A 27,616-nucleotide genomic window follows, 5' to 3' on the forward strand; every position below is an offset into this window, starting at 1 on the left:
TTGTGCAAGTTACTGTCGGTCGTTTTAATACTTGACATCCTTCTATGCATAACTAATTTTCGAAGTAGCAGTAAACCTGCACCTTAGACAGACAGGTAAAATAGATCAGGTTGCTGTTAACAATTTTATCCTAAAAAAATTTTATTCATAATTTGCACAAAGCGAACATACATAGCAAACTGCACTGGAAAGTACCCAAAAGGCTGCAGGTGATCCTGTGTTTCTGTTCAACTCTCCTTCCACTCTGTAACATGCACACTCTACCACTCCTTCTGACAGCTGTGTCCTCTCTCCTCCAACTCTCTTACCTTCACCCCTTTTCTTCACCCCACCGCTTATACAGGTCACCCTGCCTTCTGTCCTTTCCCCATTACTGCTCCTACCAACTCATTCTACATCCATATACTGATAAAACCTCAGTACTCTGAGGCATGCCTCTTCATATAAAATCACACTCTCACATTACCTCCCTCACCCTCCTGTTCCTCCTAACCTCTGGTGACATATCCCCAAACCCTGGACCTCCATCATCTATCTTTGCCTGACGCTGCCATCCCCATACACCCACTGGCAGCAGCCACAACCCACAGAACTTAGTCTCTATTCCTCTTCTTCTCAAAACCAGCCTCCCCTTCTCCTGTGCCCTCTGAAATGCACGCTCTGTCTGTAACAAGCTCACCGCCCTCCACGACCACTTCCTTTAACCTACTTGCAATTACCAAAACCTGGCTTCATAAATCAGATATTACTTCTCCTGCTTCCCCCTCCCATGGTGGCCTTCTCTGGACTCACTCCCACAGACCAGGTGGATGAAAGGGAGGTGGAGTGGGATTCCTAGATCCATGCAGCACCTATCAGGTACTTCACCCAGCTCCATCTCTGACACTCAGTTGATTGCCTCCCGTGGCTTTCAATATCATATCTATGCTGATGACACCCAAATCTATCTCCCCACCCCCCAGCTCTCTCCATCTGTCTCCTCACGCATCACCAACTTACTAGCAGACATATCAGCCTGGATGTCACATCATTTCCTCAAATTCAATCCATCCAAAACTGAGCTCATAATATTTCTTTCCCCAGGTGCCACTTCCCCTGGATTTCTCTGCCAATATCAACGGCTCAACTATCAACTTGTCCTCCCACACCAAGGTCCTAGGTGTAATCCTGGACTTCGAAATAATCTTTTGGCCCCACATCCTATCACTATCCAAAATTTTCTTCCTCAACCTCCACAACATCTACAAGATACGCCCCTTCCTAACTAATGTCACCACAAAGCTTCTAATCCACTGCCTGGTCATCTCTCGCCTTGACTACTGCACCTCCCTCCCCATTGGCTTACCTCTAAATAGGCTATGCCCACTTTAGTCCATCATGGATGCTGCTGCCAGGCTCATCCACTTCACAAACTGTTTAGCATCTGCTATACCCCTCTGCCAATCCCTCCATTGGCTGCCACTGAACCAATAAATTAAATTCAAGATACTAACAATAACTTCCAAAGCCATTCACAACCTGGCCCCCAACTACTTCACTAACTAAGTCTCAAAATACCAACCTAATTGTTCTCTTCGCTCCTCCCAAGACCTCCTGCTCCCCAACTCCCTTGTCATCTTTTCCCATGCTCGCCTCTTCAGGACTTCTTCAGAGCCTCTCCTATCCTCTGGAATGCTCTAACCCAATCTGTCCGACTTTCTCCTATCTTTTCCGTTCAGACGATCCCTGAAAACTCATCTCTTCAGAGAAGCCCATCTGGTCCCCACCTAACAACTGTACACTTATTTTCTCCATCAGCACATCCACTGTAGTTATTACCTCTTGTATTTCTTGATCTACCCGCTTAGATTGTAAGCGCTAAGGAGCAGGGCCCTCTGATTCCTACTGTATTAAAGTGTATTGTATTTTTACTGTCTACCCTCGAGTTGTAAAGCGCTGCGTAATCTGTTGGAGCTATATAAATCCTTGTATAATAATAATAATAATAATACTTTGTAATTGTATAATGTATGCACATGGAGGCTGTTGTAACTATTCACATGGGTAGGCTTCCTGCTTCACAGTGCTACCACACAGGTGTTTTGCTGTTCTTTTTAGTACATGTAAAACACAGAAACAAAAAATGTAATATTGCAGCATACCATTCTTAGATGTAGCAGCTGCATTGTTTTTTTTTTTTTTTTTTTTTTTTAAGTAGGCAGTTTTCCTCTATTTTCACCTGGTGAACATGCCAGTAAAACACTTGTGTCCTGGGGACTCTGCATTGTCTTTACTGGAGCAGCAGTGACGTCACCCTAGGAGAATTGTGTTAGAACAGGTTTCCTACTCTTCATAACATAGGGACTGGAGGAGATTAGTAGTTTATGCAAGAAGGCTAATCTTGGTTTTGCTCTCTCAACGTGAAAAATAAAAAACTAAAACAAACAATCACCAAAATGTAAGGACTGACGCAGTCGAAGTTGCAATATGTTATATTTAGTTCTTTGAGTTATTCTTTAATGTCAAGCCAGAAATTACTTTTAGGAGAAACTCCGCTTCTGTTGAGGAAAAAGATCCCTGTCTAGGTGATCTATGTACATTTCAAGGATTTTAAAGTTTGTTGCTGAGCTCTACCTTCTGTTATTCTGAAGAAATAGTTGTTTGTCTGTGTCCATATGCAAAATGATTGTGAATGGGAGTGATTGTATAGTTATCAGCTGCTGCGCTTGCAGGGTTCGAATGAGGAAATTTGCAGGGTCTGCATCCCTTTAGATGTGATTTCCCATTGGGAATAGCTTATCAAAATTACATTTTTGTTGCAGGGGATGCCCAAAATCTGGCTTGTATCTTAGTTCAGACTTCTGGGAAAATCAGTGAGCCAATCACACAAGCAGGAAGTTACATTTCTTGGGGGTGTTCTGTACACCATCTGTGTACAGAACACCTCCAGGCAGCAATATTTCAGTGCATTTTACAGAAAAGGACAGTGCTGCAGATTGAAAAGGAAAGGTCATTTTTGAATAACTTTCAACTACAAATATGCCTTATGTCGCAATTGTATAGACTATTTTTTCTTTTATTTGCTTTTTTTCCCCACGAAAGTGGAGTTACCCTTTAAGGTAAACAGTACAATAATAACTCAATACATACCATTTCTCCTGGTAGCAGATGTAATCCCAATGACTAGAAATCAACACAATCTGTGGAAATTATTATTAGAGCTCAAAATGGATAACCCCATGAACATTATAAGAAAAGTGTAAAGAACTAACCCTGGTCATCATATAATTGTGCAGACTGTTAACAAAATGCATAAGCTTAACTCGCAGTAGGAACATGCGATGAATTTGCTGTTTCTTTGGCTCAGCTGCTGGTAACAGATGAGAGAGCAGTTGCTGTTCACTTCCCAAGTCTTCTTTTGGCGACTCCTCAGCTGCACTAACCAGTTCTAGAAAAAAAATCATTTAAATTATATATATATATACATATATATATATACATATATATACACACACACACACACACACACACACACACACACACACACACACACACACACACACACATACATACATACATACATACATACATACATACATACATACATACATACATATATATACATACTTTTTTTTTTTTTTAAACAGATAACTACTAAGCAGACTAAAACAGGCCTTAGAAGAAGGGGGGAAATAAATGAACGCAAATAAAAAAAAAAAACGTGTCACAAAGAGTACTTAGCTGTGTTGTTGCAAGTAGGGGGTCGACCTATATCGTTTTTTTTTAGGGCCGATACCAATACTCTGTAGATTTCAATTTATATTTTTACACTAAAAGCGTCCCGCTAGCAGCCGAAATGTGCAGCAAATCCGACGGTAAAACGCTGCTAAAAATAGCTGCGTTTTACCGCCGACACTATGGGTGGCGCAGTGTGAAAGCTCTCTAAAGCATTCACATCCATCTCCCTAAATGAAGTGAAGCTAGATGTTGGTTAGAAAAGGAAGGGGATCACTCCTCATAGATAATAAAGATGCTGGTGTAATGGAAGAACTGTTTCCTGCATAGCAAACTTCCAAAGCTGAAACTCTTTTTCAGGGAACATTGTGTTAGGTGCCAGTACAATGTCTGGAGAGTCTCCACCACATGCCTCTTGGATGTCCTTTTACATAATTTGTACTAATAAAGCTATTATTTTATGAAAAAGTTATGTGGTGCCTCAAAAGTCCTGCATCCTAATAATGTGTTTACAGGTAAAAGCGGTAAAAACAAAACAAAAAAACAAGACACAACAAAGAGAGCTTACCGTTAAAGTGTAAGACGTCCAAGCTATACTTGGCCCATTTTATTAACAGCAACAGCAAAAATATTTGGTTATAGATCTTCTGACATTCTGAGCTGATCACAATATCTACAGGCCAAGGTACCTAGGACAAGGCAAGAGTTGGACAAAATTACAAAACAGAGCAGCATAATCAAACTTTGAGTTACAGTAGAACTTAGGCTGCGTTCACACCTGAGCATAGCATCGGAGCGTTTTTATGCAGCATTTTTGAGCTTTAGCGTTTTTATTAGCCAATAGAGTAAACTGTTGCATCATTTGTTGCTATGTATTTCAGCTTTTAGCATTATTCATATATTACAAGGTTTTTTCCTTAGGGTAAGGGGCTAGATACTACTACTACTACTAGAAATAAAAAAGAAATTCATTAATACCAAGTAAAAATAAACAATTAACTCCTATAAAACTTTAACCCCTACCCCTTAAAAAAAATAAAATAATAATACATAACTAAACATCCTAACAAAATAAATAATTATTTGTAATAATTCATTTTTTTGGGGTTTGGGTGTTTATTATTTATTAGTATTATTAATAATAATACTAATACTTTAAGGTTAGGGGTTCAAATCTATCCAAATCAAGCTACAAAAAAAAGCTCAAGAACTTTGAGCTTCAGGTGTTTGGATTCAGGCAACTTGGAGTGGAGATGTGAACCATTTTCATAGAGCGCAATTAACTTTTTTTCCCTCCAGTGTTTCGGAGCTTCAAGCTCCAAAATGCTGAGGTGTGAAAAAAAAAGAAAAATAAACAAACAAACAGTGTGAGGTGGAAGGGCTTTTACAAAAAAAAAAAAAAAAAAAAAAGAAGAAGGACTTTTCTGCAATAAAGGATTCTGGTCTTCCTCCTTACCAATTATTCACAGTGTATGCTGGGGTGCTTGTGCACAACTTAAAGTGGAACTTCACTCTCTCCATCAACATTGACTATTTTTAATCTTTATGCTGCTAGCATCAGTAAGTAGATATGAAGGTTTTTTATATTTGTTTTAAACTTTTTTTTTTTTTTTATATATTTCTTCCAGGGAGAAGATGGCAGCAATAGAGCTTGCAAACCTCACATCACTGAAGGGGAGATGAGAATAGTTCAACATTAAGTATGAAGGGAAATACATTTTATATAGCCTTATTAATTATTTACATTATTCTTTGAACAAGTTTTAAATACATATATGCAATCTTAACTGTTCACACTCACTTTATAACTCAAAACAAGACCATCCAATGTATGTACTGGAAGCTTCTTTTTCATCAAGTCAACATTCTCAAAGTAAATGGATAATCTAGTTTAAAGAAAAAAAAAAATGCATGTGAGAATTTACGCTGGCACCATTACCAAAGACCCCCTAGGTGGATTCACATTTTCTACTGTGCCTTGAAAAAGTATTCATACCCCTGGAAATGTTCTACATTTTGTCATGTTACAACCAAAAACATAACTTTTTTTGGGGGATTTTATGTGATGGACCAACACAAAGTGACACATAATTATGAAGTGGAAGGAAAATGATAAATAGTTTTCAACATTTTTTACAAATATATGAGAAGTGTCGTGTATTTGTATTCAGCCCCCTGAGTCAATACTTTGTAGAACCACCTTTCACTCCAATTACAGCTGCAAGTCTTTTTGGGGATGTCTCTACCAGCTTTGCACATCTAGAAAGTGACATTTTGCCCATTCTTTGCAAAATATCTCAAGCTCTGTCAGATTGGATCAAGGGCATCAGTGAACAGCAATTTTCAATGCTTGCCAAAGGATTTTCAATTGGATATAGGTCTGAACTTTGACTGGGCCATTCTAATACATGAATATGCTTTGATCTAAACCATTCCATTGTAGCTCTGGCTGTATGTTTAGGGTCACCGTCCTGCTGGAAGGTGAACCTCAACCCTAGTCTCAAGTCTTTTGCAGACTAACAGATTTTCTTGTAAGATTGCTCTGTATTTGGCTCCATCCATCTTCCCAACACTGACCAACTTCCCTGTCCCTGCTTAAGAAAAGCATCCCTACAACATGATGCTGAAACCACCATGTTTCACAGTGGGGATGGTGTGTTCAGAGTGATGTGCAGTGTTAGTTTTCCACCACACAGAGCGTTTTACTTTAAGGCCAGAAAGTTCAATTTTGGTCTTATCTGACCAGAGCACCTTCATCCACATTTGCTGTGTCCCCCACATAGCTTCTTGCAAACGATTCTTCTTACGGCTTTCTTTTAACAATGTCTTTCTTCTCTTCCATAAAGGCAAGTTTTGTGGAGAGCGCAACTAATAGTTGTCCTGTAGACAGATTCTCCCACCTGAGATGTGGATCTCCGACTAATGCTCTCCTTGCCTGGCCTGTCAGTTTGGGTGGACGACTATGTCTTGGTAGGTTTGCAGTTGTGCCACACTCTATTTTTAGATGATGGATTGAAGAGTGCTCCGTGAGATGTCCAAAGCTTGGGATATTTTTTTTATAACCTAACCTTGTTTTAAACGTCTCCACAACTTTATCCCTGACCTGTCTGGTGTGTTTCTTGTTCTTCATGATGCCGTTTGTTCAGTAAGGTTCCCCAACAATCCTCTGAGGACTTCATAGAACAGCTGTATTTATACCAAGATTAAATTAGCCCCAGTGGACTATAATTACTAATTAGGTGACTTCTGAAGGCAATTGGTTCCACTAGATTTTAGTTCGGGGTATCAGAGTAAAGGGGGCTGAATACAAATGCACATGACTCTTTTCAGATATTTATTTGTAAAAAAATGTTGAAAACCATTTATCATTTTCCTTCCACTTCACAATTATGTGCCACTTTGTGTTGGTCCATCACATAAAATAACAACATTTTTTTTTTTTTTTTGGTAAAAGTTTTTGGTTGTAACATGACAAAATGTGGAAAATCTTAAGGGGCATGAATATTTTTCAAGGCACTTATACATAAAGAAATCCACCAAAGTATGCTAACATTAACAGTTCAGTACTGTATCTTTTTATATACACTATCAGATACATTTTCAGGACAAGCTTTTAGGGGTCTACCCCTACTTCTCGTTCCATTCAATGATAAGGCACAAAGTTTTAGCAAAGCACTGAGAAAAAACCTGAAAGACAATCTCTGGAAAAAAAAAAAAAAATACGTGAACATGTGGGTTTCACGAAAATGTGGTTATAAAAACAGAAAAAAATCGAGAAAGCATCAATTTGTAAGATTAACACTTTCAGAGCCGGAAATATCAGTACTTTTTCAAAGGTCCTACTTTCTGCCCAACCACCAAACTGGATAATTTACAGTTAGTCTCCTGAAGAAATTCTCCAAATCTGAGAAATAAGCTCAAGAATATTTCCACAGAAACAAAAACAATCCTATGGCAATGGAATGTGACAAGAAGAAAAAGAGCAGCAACTTCAAACCTCCAGCAGGTTGTGACCATAAACTGGACACCTGTGACAGCTTCAGATTTCTAGTTGCATCTCCAATAACCCCAGCAAAAGAAAAAACGTATACAAACATTTCCATTGGAGTGAAAGACCATACAGGGGGTCAATCAATCACCACCAAAACCAGTAGATAAAGGGGTGTGGTAGTTGTGATGGACACACACAAACATATACAGCTGCTGGTAGATAATACTTACTTGGATTATGACCCCACTCATGATTTTACTCAACAAACAGGTGTCATTAAAACAACACGCCTACATTTAGGAGGTTACTAATGCAACTCCAAATAATCCAGAAATTAGGAACATCTACATACTGGGTAGCACAGCGGTGTAGTGGTTAGCATTTTCATCTAGCAGAAAAAAGGGTCGCTGGTTTGAATCCCAACACCATCTGCGTGGAGTTTGCATGTCCTCCCTCTGTCTGCGTGGGTTTCCTCCGGGTACTCCGGTTTCCTCCCACACTTCAAAGACCTGCTGGTAGGTTAAACGGATCCTGCCTAAATTGGCCCTAATATATGTATGAATGTGTGTGTTAGGAACCATAGGTTGTAAGCTCCCTAAGGGACTGATGTGAATGTGCAATGTATATGTAAAAATGCTGCGTAAATTGACGGTGCTATACAAGTACCTGAAATAAATAAATACTGCCGATGATCCACAAGACAGAAAATCTGGGCAGAACTATCCAACCAGATATGAATATACTCACTGATCAAATCTCAGGCCTAGTGGGAAAGGTGTTAAGGCCAGTAGGTCAATACAGCTAGTTTCCTTGAAGGCAAAAATGGTTTTCTGAACAAGCTTTATAATATACAGTAATTATTACCAAATACACTTCTTGTGATTATGGGTGTAGAATCTTAGTACAACAACAAACCTCACAAGTATGGGATTGCTGCATTTCATATCATCCTCACCAACGCTTGGACTGAGAAAAAAAAGGGTAAACACACAAAAGCTTGTCCTGATAGAACAGTTATTCCAAAAAGCTGTATTATTGTAAGTCCAACAATCACAGAGGTGATTCTGCCCGTCCATCTACCTTCCTAACCATGCTAGCAGATGTGTTAGCATGGTCAGTTTGTGTCCCTTTAACTTCTTTTTTTTTTCCCCAAATATAATTTTTATTAAAAACACCAATAAAGGGCAAGGCCTCATTATTACAACAATAATATGAAGATAATTGAGACTGTAAACATGTAGTTCAGTTGGTAATAAATAAATGAACATATTACATCATATTACTCATTGGTACATAACGAGACGGAGATTGCAATTAGCTTGCTCAGTGGTAACTAGCATAACATGATTATCGCATAAGTGCAAAAAGGGTAACAGGGTCTCCTCAATCTCATTTCCCTTTTTTCTTAAGTAGTAACAGGAAATAAGATATAGTCAGAAATAGAGCAGAACAGGGGGGAGAAGGGGGAGGGGGAAGGGGAAGGGGGAAGGGGAAGGGAAGCAGGTAAGGTGACGACTATGGCTCAGGACCATAGCAGCAGCTCATGAGTGATCTATGATCCAAGAAGGGTCTGCCCCTGATCAGAGAAAATAAAAATGTTCCAAAGCTCCAGGTTTTTGTGCATTTCTCATGGTTATGTTGCGCATTAAGGACCAAATCCTCCATCCTGTTTATATCCTCCACTTTCCGCAGCCAACTTGCGGTTGTCAGTGGGCATAGCTGTTTGCAATAAAGAGGTATACAGGACTTAATGGCGTTTAGCAAGTGTCATAGGATAGTTTTGAAAGGAGTCGAGTTCTTCGTTCTGTTCCCTCTTAGTTTGCATGCCATGTTTGATGAGTATCCATCTGAGAACGGTTTTATGAGCTTCCCAGAGGATACCTGGATCACAGCCCGGGCAGTCGTTCGTTTGGAAGTACAAAGTCAACTCCTTAGATATATCTGCCAGCACCTCCGAGACCTGCAGCAGGCTCTCATTTAGATGCTAAAAGCGGGATCTGGAGGAAGACATTCCGGAGAGTGTGTATACAAGGGAGATAGGAGCATGATCCGACCACGTTATGTGACCGATTTAAGAATCAGACACTGAACATAGCTGGCCATGAGAAATCCAGAAATAGTCTATCCTGGAGTAGATCTTAAGCAGGGAGGAGTAGAAAATATGATCTCGCTCACCCGAGTGCTGTAGGCACCATACATCAACCAGCTGAGCTTTATGCAGGGAGTTGGCTATCAGTTTCCTGGGAGCTGGGAGGACCGAGGAAAAACCCGGAGGAGGTGTAGTTTACTGGACAGCAATATGGAGACCCCTTTAGTCTTGGCTGTTGGGTTAGTGGAGTGATAGGTCAAGGGCAAGTACTTGTTTTTGAAAATTGGGAGTTTATCATTTAAAAAAAAAAATTTTAAAAATTAAAAAACAAAGTCTCCTGGATGAAAGCAAAATCAGTGTGAGAACTCCTTAAGTCATTCAAAAGCATGCGTCTTTTCTCAAGTATATCAAGACCTTTTGCATTTAACATCACCACTTCTATAGATTCCATCGCCATGTCGTAGGGGGAGAGGGGGAAAGGGGATGGGTAGGGAGAAGGAAGGGGGATGGGAAGGGAGAAGGAAGGGGGAGGAGGAAGAGGGGAAGAGATAAGTAAAAACTAAAAGAGAAGGCACTTCTCTAAGCGACCCATCCAGAAATACAAAGCCTCCCTCACCATCCAGCTATTAAACGCCACCAAGGCATGCATCCCCTTGTGTTGGAGATTGGAGATTCCACCGACAAAATCCCTGTGGTTTGCCAAGGTGAATGAACTATCAAACATGGAAGATCTCACTGCCACCCTGTACGGTAGGGAGGAGGCCTTTCGGGAGACATGGCAACATTACATAAATACTGAAGCATACCTCCGAGAGGTTGCACAGCCCGATTGATCCTTGAGGCTCGAGTTACTCCCTAGTCGGGGGGCACCACCTTCCTTTTCCTGTCTACCCCCTTCTACACCCCTCTACCCCGCCATCTTCTCCCTTACCCTCCACCATACCTCCCCCCCTTTAACCCCCCCCATCCGGGGAGACCCCACAACCCCCGACCCCCACCCCCCCGCCATCCCTCTCTTCCCTTGTCCTCCCTTCCCTAATTTGCTCCCAGTCATGGGCTGGTTTAGTCAGATAATATAAATATATTATTTTACATCACCCGTCTGTTGTGTCCCATGGCTGGGCTCAGCTGGTACTCGGGAGGTAACCCTCCTAGACAGCTGTGAATGTGCTTCTTACTGTATGGCCCTGGTAGCTATATTATCCATAGTCGGTCATTAAGGTAACAGTCTGGAAGCCTCTCCAGTATAGCGCACAGACAGCTTTGTCACACAGCTTCACCCTTACATGCACACTACAGAGTGCATAACAGGGGGAAACGGCATTTGACATTGCTGATATAGCATCTAACCCTATCTGCTACACGTTTCTGTTTTTACTATAACCACTGCCATCTGTTTTTGACTGTTAAACTGTATCATCTTGAAAATAAAGGAATTACAAAAAAAATAAAAATAAATAAAAAATAAAATTAAATAAAAGACAGGTGGAGGAAAAGGAAAGGGTGGGAATTTAGGGGGGCGCAGGGTGAGAGAAAGGAACAATCAAGTTCAGGATGGAAAATCCTGAAGCAACTAAATCTGCAAGTAATAAACTTGTTATATCGTATCACAACCGTAAATCCGGAAGTGTACACTAGCCTGCATGGGGGAGAGGTTAGTCAGTGACCAAGAAGAGAGGACTCAACCCTCCCATTCACCCCCGCAGGATCCTGTGTACAATTAGAAGCATTAATGGTGAAAAAAATTAAAACCTAAAACAGAAAAAAACAAACAAAAAATGAACATAGAGCGTCATAGAGCCATATTGCGCCAAGAGTGGTTCCCCAAATGGCTCCATATGTTCCATGTGGACTGTACACCAACTGTTAGAATCAAACTATTTCCCACTAATGGGTATGAGGTCCCTTGAGGCGTGCTTGAACATTATGTAGCCAATTAAGCAGGAGGCATGTGGTGCCTGCATTAGTTTCCATTTTTTCAGCTTTTTTTTCCTTCTGTTTTCAATTGGTGATCTGGCCAGTATTATACCTGACAAATCAACACAAGGGGCACATTTGGACAGCAGCTTTATGAGTCTGGGAGGAGGGCAGAGTTAGATGGACTAGCAGATTTAAATACACTAACAAAATTGAAGCTAAACCCCAGCTAACACTTTATACAGTAAGCAATTACAGCAAACATTTTTTTGTTACCCTCGCGATATGCGATAAAGGGTTTACATAAATAAAAGCGGATCATTTTAGGCACAACAACCAGTGTTAAATGGTACGTTTCATTCCTGTAACTGCAAGAGCGCCTGCTCTGTTGAAAAATAACAGACTTACTGGTCAGATGACCACATGAAAATAGAAGAAAGCAAGCCTGAGAAATTAAACCAATGCAGCCACCACATCTAAGAACTGGTGAGCTGCAGTATAATAATGGTTTGATTCTGGGTTTAATACTGATTTAAAATTGCAGTTTACCTTTTTACTTAAAAATCCTTACTATCTTTCTCCTTCTATGTAATGTTAAGGAGGGGGCTGGGGTTATGTTTACCATAAGTGACCCTATCTGTACTGTACTGGCAGAGCTCATCAGTTGCAAACCAGATGTGCACACTCTGTCCTAACAAAGGGTTAAAGATACCAATGCTTGGTGGTTCATTGTATGTTAAAACACTTTAAAATAAGGGACCCCTTAGTTTGTCCTCTAATTGCCCATTGCAAGCTATTTTGAACCTATTTTTAATTATTTTTAGGTATGCTAACCCAGTTAATTTTGCTCTAGTTCCTCTTAAAGCATACTATTGAGTGCTCTGTGCAAAAACACAGATGACTATCAACAAACTGAACACAGTTTTTGTTCCATACCGTGAGCTGTCCTCTGGGTACCGCTGACTGACTGCTTCCTGTAGCTGCACATTCAGAAAAACAACATTCTGCCATGGTTCCTTCTCTCTGATCTTATCGAATATAGAGGTGTAAAAGTCATACATTGTATCACCGGCTTCAAGAAGGAAGAAGTTTCTCATGGACTTCAAATATTCCGATAGTCTAAAACAGAGTAAATCTGATTAATACAAAAAGGAAAAGGACCACAAACATCCGGTACAGATCAGTAAATGGCATAAATCTATTTAACTATATGGTCATAACCCAATGATATGATTTCAATTCAATGACTGTTAGCATTACCAAAGGTCAATCAAATTATACATTTAAGACGACTAATCCAAACGAACAGATAATACAAAATTACTGAGCTCATTAAAAAGGTATCAAATATTTAGGCTGTAGCCACTTACTTATAATCTTCTTTTAGAGTTTGCATGAGGTTTCCACAGCACTCCAGATATTGCTTGTCAATGTGTGGGTAGAGGCATGACCGAAGGGTTAGTTCAAATGATTGGCAAGTAACAGATTCTGAGGACCTATCCACGCTAACATCTTCACACGTAAATGTCTCTAGGAAGTCACTCTGCTGCAGGTATAACCTTCATACAAAACACAGAAGGATTATACAATAGGATATATGAAAATATCAGGTTTTAGCAGTCATATTAAAATGCACTGGAAATATGAAACCGCTCTAATTTTATTAATTGTAGCTTACATTCATATTTCTATTTTAAAGAAAGCCAAAAAAAAAAAAGATCATGTTTCTTTGGTTGGTGGCCAAAGACCAGGCCTGAACATAGTCACATGGTTGCCTGTATCATTGCCCTATCTGTTCTGAATTACAGATGGGGATTCTGCAGCCTGCGGTTTGGGCTATTTGCCGATGTTACTTCACCCCAATAAGGTGGTGCCTCTTTTAGTGGAACTCAACTTTTACATTTTGGCTAGAATGTGCAAGGATTCAATTATTTGGCAGAGCAGAGGGTCTCCAGAGGCCAACAGAACTAGAGGGAAATTCATTTCTCCTGTTACCTCCCCACAGGTAGGATCTGCTCTCATTCTGGGGAGATCATGGATCTTCTTTCACTGTAGATCTTCTCTGAATCCAAACCAAAATACAAAAAGAGGTTGATTTACTAAAACTGGAGAGTGCAAAATCTGGCACAGCTCTCCAATCAGCTTCCAGGTTTTTTGTCAAAGCTTAATCACTTGCTGACCGCTGCACGCTGATATACTTCAGTACACTGGCAATGGTGGGCAAATGGGAGTACCTGTTTGTCCCCTTTAAGAGGCAGGTCTAGCAGGCACGCGCGCCCACCGCATACAGCATGACCGTGCCCGTAGAGATTGTGTAGTGGAGGCACAGAACAGGGAAATGTAAACAAGGCATTTCCCCGCTCTGCCTTGTGTCAGGACAGAGATCACTGCTCCCTGTCATAAGGGAGGAGTGATCGCGGTCATGTGGAGTTAAAGCCCATCCACCCCACGGTTAGAATCACTCCCTAGGACACACTTAACCTTTTTTAAATTGTCACTCTTTTTTGTTTATAAATAAAAAAATGCAGAGGTGATCAAATACCACCAAAAGAAAGCTCCATTTGTGGGGGGAAAAAGGACGTCAATTTTGTTTGGTTGCAACGTCGCATGGCCGCGCAATTGTCAGTTAAAGCGACGCAGTGCCGAATCGCAAAAAGAGCTCTGGTCAGGAAAGGGGTCAAATCTTACGGGGCTGAAGCAGTTAAAGTGGATGTAACACCAAAAAAATGTATTTGATTAAAGGCTTGCACCTTGTACAGTATAGGATTTCATGTGATCTGAGCCCAGTCTTGCCAAAAAGAGTTAATCCAGCTTTGAGCAATCCTCTTATCTTTTTTCAGCAAGATAAAAATGGACAGACAAAGAAATAGGAGCCCCTTTCTCCCCCTTGCTGTGAGTGACAGGTGATTTACATATCTCATGATTTTTCTGGGTTTTGACTGGATGTTAGTGATCGTAGCAGAAGTTCAGTGTAAGAAATAGACAGGAGAAAATGCATGTTGACAAGGGAGTGCAGAGGTGGGTGGGGAGTCTACTGACATCACGACTCCACCCACGAGCTCCGGATAACAGACCCACCCACAAAATCTGCAGTTTTTCGGGTCTCATAACAGACAGAGGGGAGACATTTGACAGGTAAGGATACATGCAGGATGCATGTTTATCCTTATAGATAACTACTATGGCAGTAGTTTAGAAAGGATGAGAGTGGGTTTACATCCACTTTAAGAGCCCTTTCACACTGCCAGCATGGGGGCGTCGGTGGTAAACCCCTCTAGCGGCCGAATAAAGGGTTAAAAGCGCCCGCCAAGTGCCATTGCCAAGGCGCTTTGCAGGTGCTTCGGCGGCGCTGCCCATTGATTTCAGTGAGCAGGGGCGCTTTACACCGTTCCTAGAGCGCCTCAAAGAAGGTGCTTGCAGGACTTTTTTTTTTTTTTTTTTTTAACGTCTTGCCAGTGCAGCGCCCCACAGTGAAAGCACTCGGGCTTTCACACTGGGATTGCAGATGAAGCTTTTTTCAGGTGCTTTACAGGTGCTTTTTTAGCGCTAAAGCCTCTGAAAAATGCCTCCAGTGTGAAAGGGGTCTAATTGAACAAGCCAATGTTAGAAGTTGATTGGCTACCATGCACAGATCCATCAGATTTTGCACTCTCCCGATTTAGTAAATCAACCCCAACGTATTAAACATATACTGCATAACCAAAGATGTTAGAAGTTTGTAATAATGGGCAACATGCCTAGTGACAAACAATTTTATAAAGAGATTTTTACTGTCAACTTTTGAGCATAAAAGCACATATTCAGCAGCAGTTTTAATAAAGTGAGGAAATAAAAGGGTTCCCCTAATTTTATTTAAAATTAAAAAAATAGCGAAAAAAAGGTTGGAAAACGTACAAATCTGTCACAAATGAGACTAGAATGTGTGTTGCTATTCTTCAACTTCAGGACTAAATACCAGTCCAGGCAGTCAAGCTTAAACTCCTTAGAGCCACTTTGTATGACACTGCCTTTAGATCAGCATTCAGAACATAATTTAAAGAATGGCAGCTTCCATTTGTGCCTATTACAAGTTCCCTTTAAAGCGGAACGTAAGCCTTCTGTTCGATCCTGCACAGTTGAACAGTCATCTCTTCTGTAATGAAATTGCTTATTCTGATTTCACTACACACTGAGCTCCTCACAGTATGCTTTAGAAGTTGTAGCAAGTCAGTTAGAGCCTGCCTAATTTCCTGAGTGGAGGACATCCAGCATCACTAGCTCACTAGCTTTCATTTACTGGATTTCAGTTCTGACAATCATGAAGGCTCAGTGTCAGATGCAGGCTTTACTAATGGCGGTCTACTGTTTTCAGGAAGCTATGTGCAGCTGCCCCTCACCAGCCAAGATCTGCCTGCATTGTCCAAAATAAGTTATATAATAAAGACAAAAATATAACATTATTATTTATAATGCAATGAATTTGCTCTTACCTTGCAAAGTTGATGGCCAGCAGTGGATCATGTACGTCATTTCGTTCTAGGTGCTTAGCAACTATGGACTGCATTTTTATTAGACTCTGCTTATTAACTTGCTGTTCTCTAATGCTGTCTGGAGTCAAGTCCTTCCCATGCTGGAGTCGAGACTGAACGGATTCTAAGAACAGCGTGTACAAGCTTTTCCTATCTGCATCTGGACCATCAAAGCAGAAGAGAGGGAAACAAATTAAGACATTAAACTTTACAGTATCTTAACCATCCCTCTTTAAGATATGCAGTAAACTAGTCTATTAGGATTTAATCAACGACAAAATCATTTTAGGATTCATGACATTTAAAACAGACCTTCTTTATTGACAGCATCCTACTCCTTTCGAAATACAAATGGTATAAAAAAGTAACTGAATTCACGGCGGGCTGTCCACTTTAAGAGAAAAGTGGTCTCCGCGGCGAGATCACTTTTATCGGCAACGGGAGAGATGCCCCTGCTGCAAAAATATGGTGTGACATAAGGTATTGCAACGACATTTTATTCTCTAGGGTGTCTGAAAAGACATATATAATTTTTGGGGATTGTAAGTAATTTTCTAGCAAAAAAAAAAAAAATGATTTTAACTTGTCAACACCAAAGTGTAAAAAATAGGCTGCTCCTTAAGTGGTTAAAAATGCACAGTTTTTGTTCCTGGGAATATAATCATGGCCATACACATTTGAAGCATAAATAATATTCATGAGTATTTTCAGCAAAATATTACATTCAAGCAGTTTAGCTAAATTTATATTAGTTTATAGGCTTCAGCTCTTAAAACACACACCCCCTACCTCTTGAAGAGTCCTGCTGTTGGGAAGATTTACACTTCAGATTTTTTAACAGCTGCATAGACTTCCCTGCCATGATGATCTGCTTGAGAACAGGTCTAAGAAAAGAAACCATTGTGTGCTGCCTGCTGGCTGGGGCCTGGTCACTACCCGAGCTGGCACTGGCATTGTCACTCATTTTATCTTCATTTTCAGTTTTTTCTGAGATGCTATACAATGTATAGGTTGCATACCAGAAATCACGATGATTCACCGGAACATCTTTATTTCTAAACATAGCAAAAAGACAAATATGAAACATCTCGAAATACAAATATGTAAACAAAAAAAAACAAAAAATACATAGACAGAACTTGAGTTTGAATATCACTGTCCATTTGGGATGTAAAGCATTCAAAATCCTTTGACTATGTGTTGACCTCAAAACAGATGTTGCAGGACTGAAACACGATGTGTAAATTTGCAACCTTATAAGGGATATCTGGAAGGATTATTTTGGCCAAGCAGTACCCCCAAAAACTACATTTTGCCATTAATTCCATCTGTCTGCAGCCTCATAGCTCTATATACAGTCATATCCCTCACAATCCTGCCATGATGTTGCTCATCGTTTTTTCCGAGGGCCTGCTGAAGTGGAAGTGCTTGAGGACCTGACATTGAAGTAAAAAGGGAGATTCTTCTTTCTGCAGCTTTGCTTTTTTCACCTTTATTGCTGCTTCTTGATCATTCCTCCACCAGTCATGCGTTCATCATATCACCAGTCATCAGAAGGGCACATCTGACATGAGTAAGCAAAGCCCTGCTTTTCTACCAAGATCTTCATTAATAAAAGGTCTGGACATGATTGGTTACTATGCACAGCTGAATCAGGATTTCTGTGCACCAATGTTAGTAAATCTCCCCCACTGTGCTCATGAACATGAATGGGTAAAGTTCCTCATATCTCTGGATACCAGATAAGAGTAGACGAACCTATCCCTACCAATCATTCACAAAGAACCGGTAATAGAGAATGGTAGATATTTGCAGGTTATTGTGACAATTTTGACATGAATAAGGGTATGGTGTTGGTTTATTGGTTATTCCACAAATATAAATAGGCGGATCCAGGTGAACCAAACATGCATGTATACAGACGGATCTGCTAGGAAAAAAAAAACATTGCCGATCATATCTGTATATCAGCCTTCCATTTTATGGCCAATCTTACTCTGCAGTTTGTTATGCAACCTTGCATCAGATCTTCAATGCATCAATTGGTTGGCCCAAAAGAAAAAAAATATTTATGGCATTATGTACTTGTCTAAGACCCCCAAATCTGTAGCTAAAGCATGGTAATGAGGTCTCTATGGCCTGGATCTTTGTTTTTTTCCCTGTTAGTTGAAAGGCACAAGTGTCTGCATCCAGAGTAGTAAAAGTGGTTGTAAACCCTTACAAACCACTTTGACCTACAGGTAAGCCTAGATTAAGGCTTACCTGAAGGTCCAAGAAATATCTCCCAAACCTATACGGTTTAGGAGATATTTGCCCGAAGACGGGCACCGCTGTCTACGGCACATGCGCCGTAGACAGCGGCGCACAGGCGCACTGAGCGTGGCATCCTCGATAACAAAGGTGCCGCACAATGCCGCGCGTCTTGGCTCCCATGCGCATGCGTGGGAATTACGTCATCACGGCCTTCGCCGAATGACAGCGGCGGAGCAGTGAGACCCACCGAGAAGATGGATGTGGCGGACTACAGGGGACAGCGGTGACTTCACTGGCTCCTGTGTCAGGTAAGTGACACATAATGGGCTACTATGCGATGCATAGTAGTCTATTATGCTTTGCCTGAAATGAAAGAGGAAGTAAACTCATCAGGGTTTACTTCCTCTTTAAGCGGTGATTAAAGTGGCTTCAGAAAATGCTGCAGGCGCATCTATTTTTATGAATATGGAGCGGAGAAAAAAAAAATCATCCAGACTAGTATGTCGACATTACGGAGCATGCCATGCATAACTGTACTTACCGCTGAATAATAAATTCCTTTGCTGGATCAAATAGGTGTCCATGAACAATCCATTCATCCACTATTTCTAAATAGGGTCTCACAGTTTCAACCCACAGGAAAAATAAGAGAGACACCTATAAAGTAAATAAACATAAAAGGTAGAACTAAAAAAAAAAGTTACTTTAGACAGAGTTAAATTATATTCAGTTTACTGACAAGGAGTTTACTTTTGCTTAAAGTGATTGGAAAGTCTTATACTTACCTGCTCTGTGTAGTGGATTTGCAGAGCAGCCTGGATCCTCCTTCTCGAGTCCCTCTTCTGTGCTCCTGGCCCCTCCCTCCTGTTGCGTGTCCCCACAGCAAGCAGCTGGCTATGGGGGCACCCAAGCTGAGCTGCAGCTCTGTGTGTCCATTCAGACATGGAACTGCAGTTTGACCCCACCCTCTCTCTCCTGATTAACAGCAGCGGGAGCCAATCACTGCTTGATAGGCTGTTGTGTCCCAGCCAAATCAAGAGGGAGAGTCCCAGGCGGCCAAGGGACTCGTGGACATTGCTGGATAGAGATGGGGCTCAGCTAAGTATTAGGGGGGCTGCTGCACACAGAAGGCTTTTTATCTTAATGCATAGAATTCATTAAGATTAAAACCCTTCTGCTTTTACAACCACTTAAATCCCAAGCAAGCAAATTCTTTTCTCCCTGTGAAAAATAGACAAGGGAAAATAATCAACTTTTTTAAAGAAGCTTAGATACCACAAATTACAGTGAAAATAATCCAATGTAACCTGTGTAATGCAGTGCCTTTTTACCTTTTCTTAGGGCAAGAGATGAGCAAATGGTCTGCTGAATCACACAAACTATGTGCAATGATTAGGATTTTGTTACTATTGGAAGTGCTCGTTACCATAACCTAGAAAATCCCTAGGTCTGTTTAAAGAAAATGAAACTAATGGTTATTGGTCAAGTTTATAGACTGAGGTTTTAAATATATTTTATTATACTTTTGATTTAAAAGTTATTTATCTATTTCTTCAGATACTTCCTGGTTTCTATGCCTAGGCAAAATGATGTCATACATCCAAGGAGTCTTCAGGAGGAGCGTTCTCAGCTATGCAGACACTTCTGCCTGCATGCCTGTGCTAAGGGAAGATAGATTCCAGGATGTAAATTGCTACATGAATCATCTGCCCTTACTCAAGATGGTCATGACCAGAAATGATAGGGGGCATTTTTCAAAGTGATTTCTCAGCAAAAAAAAGCATGGAGACATGGATGGATCAGGGAGTTTGTTTTGAATACTAAAAATTAAATAGCTTTTTTGTTTTGTGGTGTTCAGCTACAGGGGTTGATTTACTAAAGGGAAATCCACTCTGCACTACAAGTGCCTTTGTAAATGCAGTCACTGTAGATCCGAGGGGAAGCTCTGCTGATTTTATAATCCAATCATGTGCAAGCAAAAAGGCTGGTTTTTATTTTCCTTGCATGTCCCCCTCAGATCTAGTGACTGCACTTGAAAGTGCACTTGTAGTGCAAAGTGGATTTGCCTTTCGTAAATAACCCCCACAGTGTAGATCTGCTTTTAGGCCTTATGCAGACTAAAAATCCAGACAGTCTTGACTGACAAAAGAGGAAGTGAAAGTTTTTTCTAAGCCATTCAGACTGGTGGGTGTAATCTTATCTCCCGCTCTTCAGTCTAATTACGGCACATGCAATTTAGAGCATATCAATAAATAAGCCTGGTGAATATATGATTTTAAAAACATGACAACTGTCATTTTTTGGCTGTAGGTGGTAAATAATATGTTCATAGGCCTCATTTCATATTTACCCGTCTATAAAGGAAATACAACCGTACAAAGCAGAGTCGCAAGAATCTGGTTGGACTCTGCAATGTAAGAACAGGTAGGGTTATTGGCATTCACATAAATAGAGAGACAGAGCGCACCGGCTCATAGTGCAACACCCGTTTATTCAATAGAGATAAAAAGTAGCAATATAAACACTATGCACTCACATTGTAGTAGAAGTAAACGAGCATCCATAATCCATATTAAGCTACTGCTTCACTCCCACAGTCAGGGTTCCAGGCTGAATCCAGGATGGGCTGGCGGTGGATGGTCGGATGCATCAGCGTGCAGCCGCCGACAAGCTGCACGCGAGCCTCCCACAGCAGTGATCTTCCGATGGTAGGGAAACCCGACCCGACAGAACCGTCTTGTGATGAACAAGCAGTAACTGCTAATAAGGGATGCTGGGGATTTACAAGATAATGCTTTTCAGAGGGCGTCGGCCTACTTCTGTTACTTTTTATCTCTATTGAATAAACAGTGTTGCACTAGGAAGTCTCTCGATTTATGTTTTTGCAGCTTGTCAGTTTCCTGCTGGTAGATGGAGCCGTGTGGCTTGGTGCACATCACACTGAGTTAACCCCTTCCTTGGTGAATTTTAGAGATAACCAAACTTTCTTGATTTAAAGGATTTTAATCACCCCCCTTTTGGACTTTGAAATTTTTTATTAGTCCATTATTGCCATTCAGGCTGTCCTGAACATATATTACCTTGTACTACATCCATAATGATAATGTCAGAGTACGTATCAGGCATGTTTAAAATGGTAATGTATAAAATTATTGATTTCTAATATGGAATGTATTGTTGTCCTGAGCATCAGTTACTGTAGCCGAGACAGGAAGTAGCAGACAGAGGGACAGTATATCAGCTTGGGAAAATGCAAGCGTTGCATTCAGTGAGGGGATGGAGGGGGAGAGCCAAAACAATATGGGGAAAGTGTAATCCAATTAGAGCAATGAAGAAGATGCATAGACGTTGACAATTAAGACAGGAAGCCAAACAGACCTCTGCTTTTACCTATAAAATAACAGTGGCCTGTGGAGCCATGATACTGAGTAATTCTAGTTATATTCGTTTTTTTTTATTATTCAATGAGGTTCCATTATAGTGTATATTTCAGGTTTAAGACATTTTAAAAATTGTGCTTTTCTAAGGGTATTACCCAAGTAATTTTTTTTCCTGTTAAAACTTCACCCTGCCAAAGCAAATCAAGCTGCTAAATAATTACTTACCGTTTGTTCAGATGCCTCTCCTACATTGTCATATTCCAAAATGGCTTTATACAGGGTATTAAGAAGATGAGAGGCTCTCACAACATTTCTGGTGTCAGGAGGCACTTCTGCTATACCTGTGCTGAAAACCTTATGCAACACTTTCAGCTGTGCAAGCCGAGGAGTCAACTGGTCCACAACCATTGCCAGCGTGACTGTTTTGTCTAAAGAAAGCAGAAAGCTGTTATATTACTGTGCAAATGTTTTATAAAATATTAAGCAATAAAGTAAACATTCAGTTTACCTTTGTTTATTATGCACTTCTCAACTTCCACTAGCTCCTCTTTAAAACTCATGAAGTATTTGTACAATGCCCACATGAAGGCCTGGTAAGTTCGGAATGGAGCCTCAGTGCTTTTTTTGGGAGTAGGAAGAGTTCCTGGCAAAGGGTTCTCAGAGCAGTGACTTGTGACCTCATCCATAAACTTCTGCAGCCTAAATACTACCTGTCCATAGGCTGCTATTTGCTCAAGAACAGACCTAAGACAGTTCTAGGAACAAGAATATTGAAATCAAAAAATGATGTAGCAGTGTTACACTTGCAAAATTTACAATAAAAACACAAGAGAAGAAGTACAAATACAAAACTTTATATAAACACTAAAATGTGTAACTGCATTACAAAACTGTATAGCGAACGATGAACAAATAGTGAAGAGTGAGGGATTGAAACTGCATAGAAAATAGGAGAATATAATATATTTTGCCGCTAACCTTTACTGAACACTAATGAAAGGATCTATTGCAATTAAAACCAGTGGGGGCACTTTTTTTTTTTATAGAAATACCGTACATACAGAAGTCATGATAAGCAGGGGTGTCCTGTAACCAGAAAGTCATTTCAAAGTTTTCTCTGTTAGAAAAGATGAAGGTTGGTCTATATAATTAAAAATGTTAACATTTACTAATATAAATTACTCAATTAACATACATGTGTCATATGTGTCACAACGATGTCATTCCTTACAGTGACCTTCCCATCGGTTAACTGAAAGATGAACAGTTTTTTCACACCTGAAAGTAACCTAAAAACAAAAAAATATATAATTTATTTAGGAATCTTAACATAGGATGATCACAAGATGGTGGCTGTGATTATTTTAATATATAAAAGATTCTGATTAAAGTAAGCAGTAAATGTGTCCCAAAGGCCATTTTATTCACTTTTATTCAAGTTTTAGAAGACTGTACTTTCTGCTCCTGAAAGAAAGAAGTAAAAAACTTGCCTTGCAAGATTTGCTGGAAAACTGATCAAATCAATGTAATTTTACACTTTTTATACATATCATGTAAAATTATAAGTATATAAGTTCTCTTCATGCAAGAAGCATACTGAAAGGTTAATCGGCTTATACATTTGCGTAGATGTGCATGCACCTCTAACATTGTATTACAAGGCTACTTAAGTATGAGGTTGTTATACAAAAAAAAAAAACACTAAAAATCCACCGTATTTGTTTGCTGAGGAACATATAATGCAACTCACCAGAGTGTCTCACGAATCACTTGGGTCTCAGTAACAAATGTTTTTTCTTCAGGTGTATATATTGGATCTGTAGTGTACAAATGCTGATCCCTGAAATATAAAATCACAAGTTCACCAAACCCTCAAAACTGGAATAGAGTTTTATATTTCAGTCCTAAAGATAAAAAAAACATGTCAGATGAACTTTTGAGAGAAAATGCTGCTCCAGTCAGACTTCTGTGCCGACCTAAAGGCCTAGATGCTTGGTCTCCTCTGTATTGGAAAAGATCAGCCAATCTGAACTTCTCCCCTTCCCCTGGTCTCCCCAGAGATCAAATGGCCAAGTATCTACACCTTCAGAATTATGTTGTGCGCCAAAGAGATCCTAGAGCAGAATTATCTAGCCAGGAGGAACAATAGCCCAATATTGACTATTTATCCATCCCAGCGAGCCTGTTAACATAGCTTTTTTTATATTAACAGAGTACAAATCTACTTTACATACATGTGCCATGATGAAGAGCAATTTATTGAATTGTGCTGAGAAATATTGGGAAGTATACAAATATTTCTTACCAGACAGCTGCCAGGTTAGAATGCAAGTGTAAACTGTGTGAAAATCGACTTGCTCTCGAGGTCCAGTACTGATTAACGACATGCTGCTCCAGCCAGGTTCGGGCATCTGGTTCACCAACTAGAAAAAAGCCCAAATTATTTATTCAAATTTAAATTGCTCAAAGTACTAAATAAAATAAATAAATGCCACTACAGCAGCTGGAAATCTGTGTACATTTTACTCCTCTCTGCCAGCTACGGAGTAGAACGGATTTGTTAGGTTGTGAAATAAGAGACCATCTCCCTGCCTATGCCATGTATACTAGGCATACTTTAAAGTGGTTGTAAACCCTTACAACACACTTTGACCTACAGGTAAGCCTAGATTAAGGCTTACCTGTAGGTCCAAGAAATATCTTATTTATTTGCCAAAAGACAGGCACTGCTGTCTACGGCGCAGGCGCACTGAGCGTGGCATCATCAACGTCGAAGATGCCGCACGTGTCAGCTTCGCGGAATGACAACGCCGGAGCAGCGAGACCCCACCGAGAAGATGGATGCGCCGGACTACAGGGGACAGCTGTGACATCGCTGGCTCCTGTGTCAAGTAAGTGACACATAATGGACTACTATGCGATGCATAGTAGTCCATTATGCTTTGCCTTTGCAGGGAATGAAAGAGGAAGTAAACTCATCAGGGTTTACTTCCTCTTTAAAGGCTAAGATCACATTTGGAATATGTTACATTCATATTTAGGGTATAACATGTAACATGTTCCAGCACTCCACTCCCCCATTAGAGCTGGGTTCCTCTACCTCATAGCTGCTGTTTTCAACTTATAGGACTACTGTAAAACTGATTTCAGATTGGCTATGTATACTCTCATATAATTACATTATCATTACTAAGGCATAACAGAAGAATTTGGGGAATTTAAAAGGTGCACAAATACAAGAACAACAAAAAATAGAAAAAAAAATGAAATTTATTTGAAAAACATTAAAAGCAATAAGACATAAGTCCAAAATGATCATACAATACATAAACAGGTGCAAACTGATTGAATTGCTACATGTTTCGCCATACCAATGGCTTCTTCAGGAGAATTATCAGGCACTGTACAAATGATCACTAAAGAGTAAAAAAAAAAAAAAAAAAATAGAAAAAAAATGATTTTTTTTAGAGAAAAACAAAGAATATAAAACACATACAAATATACATTTTACATTTGATTTCTGGGGTTGGCACGAATCAAACGACAACAAAACTTAAAGCGGGAGTAAACCCAGTTTCAAAAAACACTTACATTCCCGGCATGCCGGAAATGCCAACTTTCACAGTGGTTGTGCTCTCAACCAAACTTTCAAACCATCCAATGGCTGGTTTCATAACTGATCACATGTGCAGCATTATGGCAGTTGAAGAATTATTAGAGGCCAAGATGGCAGCTTCCTTGACTGAAAACGATAGGAGGGTTTACTTCCACTTTAAGTCAGTTAATTACCTGTGTATTCAATGAGTAAATGTAAAAGATTTTAAAGGCTCCAGAGTCATAGGGATGAATCAATTTGTATCAATTTGTGTAACCATAAGAGATATATATATTTATAAACAGATGAATAATCAATATCAAGGATAAAAATCCATTAATTCGTTTTTGGAATTTGTCATCAACATTGCTAGCCTCAGGTAGGCTTTTCTGCCTTACTTTCTGGATTAATGGATTTTTATCCTTAATATTGATTATTCATTGTCTTTCCCCATAGATGGGCTATTAGTGGGCATCTGTTTATACATATTTTACACACACACACACACACACACACACACACACACACACACACACACACAATATATAGATATAGAGAGACATATATATATATATATATATATATATATATATATATCTATCTAGTTACACCAATTGATCCAAATAGATTTATCCCTATGACTCTGGAGCCTTCAAAATATAAAAAAATGTACTCATTGAAGACACAGATAATTAACTGACCTAAGTTTAGTTGTCGCTCGATTCTTGCAAACCCAGGAAATGAAATTTAAAATGTATATTTTGTGTTATTTTTTTTAGAGAAAAACAAAGAATATATTTTTCTATTTGACTCTTTAGTGATCATTTGTACAGTGCCCGATAATTCTCCTGAAGAAGCCATTTGGCAGAAAAGATAACAGGGGTCTACTAGACCTTCACATATCCATAAGGCGTACCCGTCACTACCTATATACTGTCACATACAGTAAATTACAAGTATAAGATGTCAGTTTGACAAAAAATTAAGAGAAAACACACCAACATACATGCACTTCATTATGCCAATGACCTCTATACTATATACCAATAGGGATGCACAGAATGGGTTTTTTGGTGCCGAAACCGATACCGAAAATGAAAAATACACTAGGCCGAAAACCGAAACCGATACCGAAACAGCATCGATACCGAAAATGACTGTTTTAAAAAAAATTTTTTATACAGGAGGTGGTCAGAGACTGGCGACGTGGTACAGGAGGTGGTCAGAGACTGGCGACGTGGTACAGGAGGTGGTCAGAGACTGGCGACGTGGTACAGGAGGTGGTCAGAGACTGGCGACGTGGTACAGGAGGTGGTCAGAGACTGGCGACGTGGTACAGGAGGTGGTCAGAGACTGGCGACATGGTACAGGAGGTGGTCAGAGACTGGGGACATGGTACAGGAGGTGGTCAGAGACTGGGGACATGGTACAGGAGGTGGTCAGAGACTGGGGACATGGTACAGGAGGTGGTCAGAGACTGGGGACATGGTACAGGAGGTGGTCAGAGACTGGGGACATGGTACAGGAGGTGGTCAGAGACTGGGGACATGGTACAGGAGGTGGTCAGAGACTGGGGACATGGTACAGGAGGTGGTCAGAGACTAGGGACATGGTACAGGAGGTGGTCAGAGACTGAGGACACTGTACAGGAGATGGTCAGAGACAGGGGACACGGTACAGGAGATGGTCAGACTGGGGACACGGTATAGGAGATGGTCAGAGACTGGGAACGTGGTACAGGAGATGGTCAGAGACAGAGGACGTGGTACAGGAGATGGTCAGAGACTGGGGACATGGTACAGAAGATGGTCAGAGACAGAGGACGTGGTACAGGAGGCGTCCCCCATTGCAGCCAGTGTGCCCCATTGCAGCCAGTGTGTCCCATTTTGCGGCCAGTGTGTCCCATTTTGCAGCCAGTGTGTCCCATTTTGCAGCCAGTGTGTCCCATTTTGCAGCCAGTGTGTCCCATTTTGCAGCCAGTGTGTCCCATTTTGCAGCCAGTGTGTCCCATTTTGCAGCCAGTGTGTCCCATTTTGCAGCCAGTGTGTCCCATTTTGCAGCCATTGTGCCATTTTGCAGCCAGTGTGACTGTGTGCCATTTTGCAGCCAGCCTGTGCAGGGAAGAGAGCCGCCTCCGCCGCCTGTTTGATCACAGCGCCGGGAATAGCT

General features: G+C 40.4%; 1 protein-coding gene across 1 annotated transcript in view; it reads right to left on the reverse strand.

The window, feature by feature from the left end:
• Positions 1–27,616, reverse strand: part of TUBGCP5 (tubulin gamma complex component 5) — a 61,469-nt gene that overhangs the window by 12,397 nt on the left and 21,456 nt on the right. Inside the window, exons 7-19 of the mRNA XM_077482797.1 lie at positions 24,158–24,275; positions 23,603–23,692; positions 23,048–23,141; positions 22,361–22,607; positions 22,078–22,280; positions 19,014–19,129; positions 17,009–17,274; positions 16,181–16,379; positions 13,082–13,270; positions 12,648–12,830; positions 5,516–5,600; positions 4,283–4,403; positions 3,252–3,427 (exon numbers count right to left, since the gene is read on the reverse strand). Coding sequence (XP_077338923.1) covers positions 3,252–3,427; positions 4,283–4,403; positions 5,516–5,600; positions 12,648–12,830; positions 13,082–13,270; positions 16,181–16,379; positions 17,009–17,274; positions 19,014–19,129; positions 22,078–22,280; positions 22,361–22,607; positions 23,048–23,141; positions 23,603–23,692; positions 24,158–24,275 — 2,087 coding nt within the window. The remainder of the gene's footprint in view (positions 1–3,251; positions 3,428–4,282; positions 4,404–5,515; positions 5,601–12,647; positions 12,831–13,081; positions 13,271–16,180; positions 16,380–17,008; positions 17,275–19,013; positions 19,130–22,077; positions 22,281–22,360; positions 22,608–23,047; positions 23,142–23,602; positions 23,693–24,157; positions 24,276–27,616) is intronic.

The sequence above is a fragment of the Lithobates pipiens genome, unplaced genomic scaffold (genome assembly GCF_037356315.1).
Source record: "Lithobates pipiens isolate NorthernLeopardFrog02 unplaced genomic scaffold, aLitPip1_a1.2 Scaffold_16, whole genome shotgun sequence".
Classification (NCBI taxonomy): domain Eukaryota; kingdom Metazoa; phylum Chordata; class Amphibia; order Anura; family Ranidae; genus Lithobates; species Lithobates pipiens.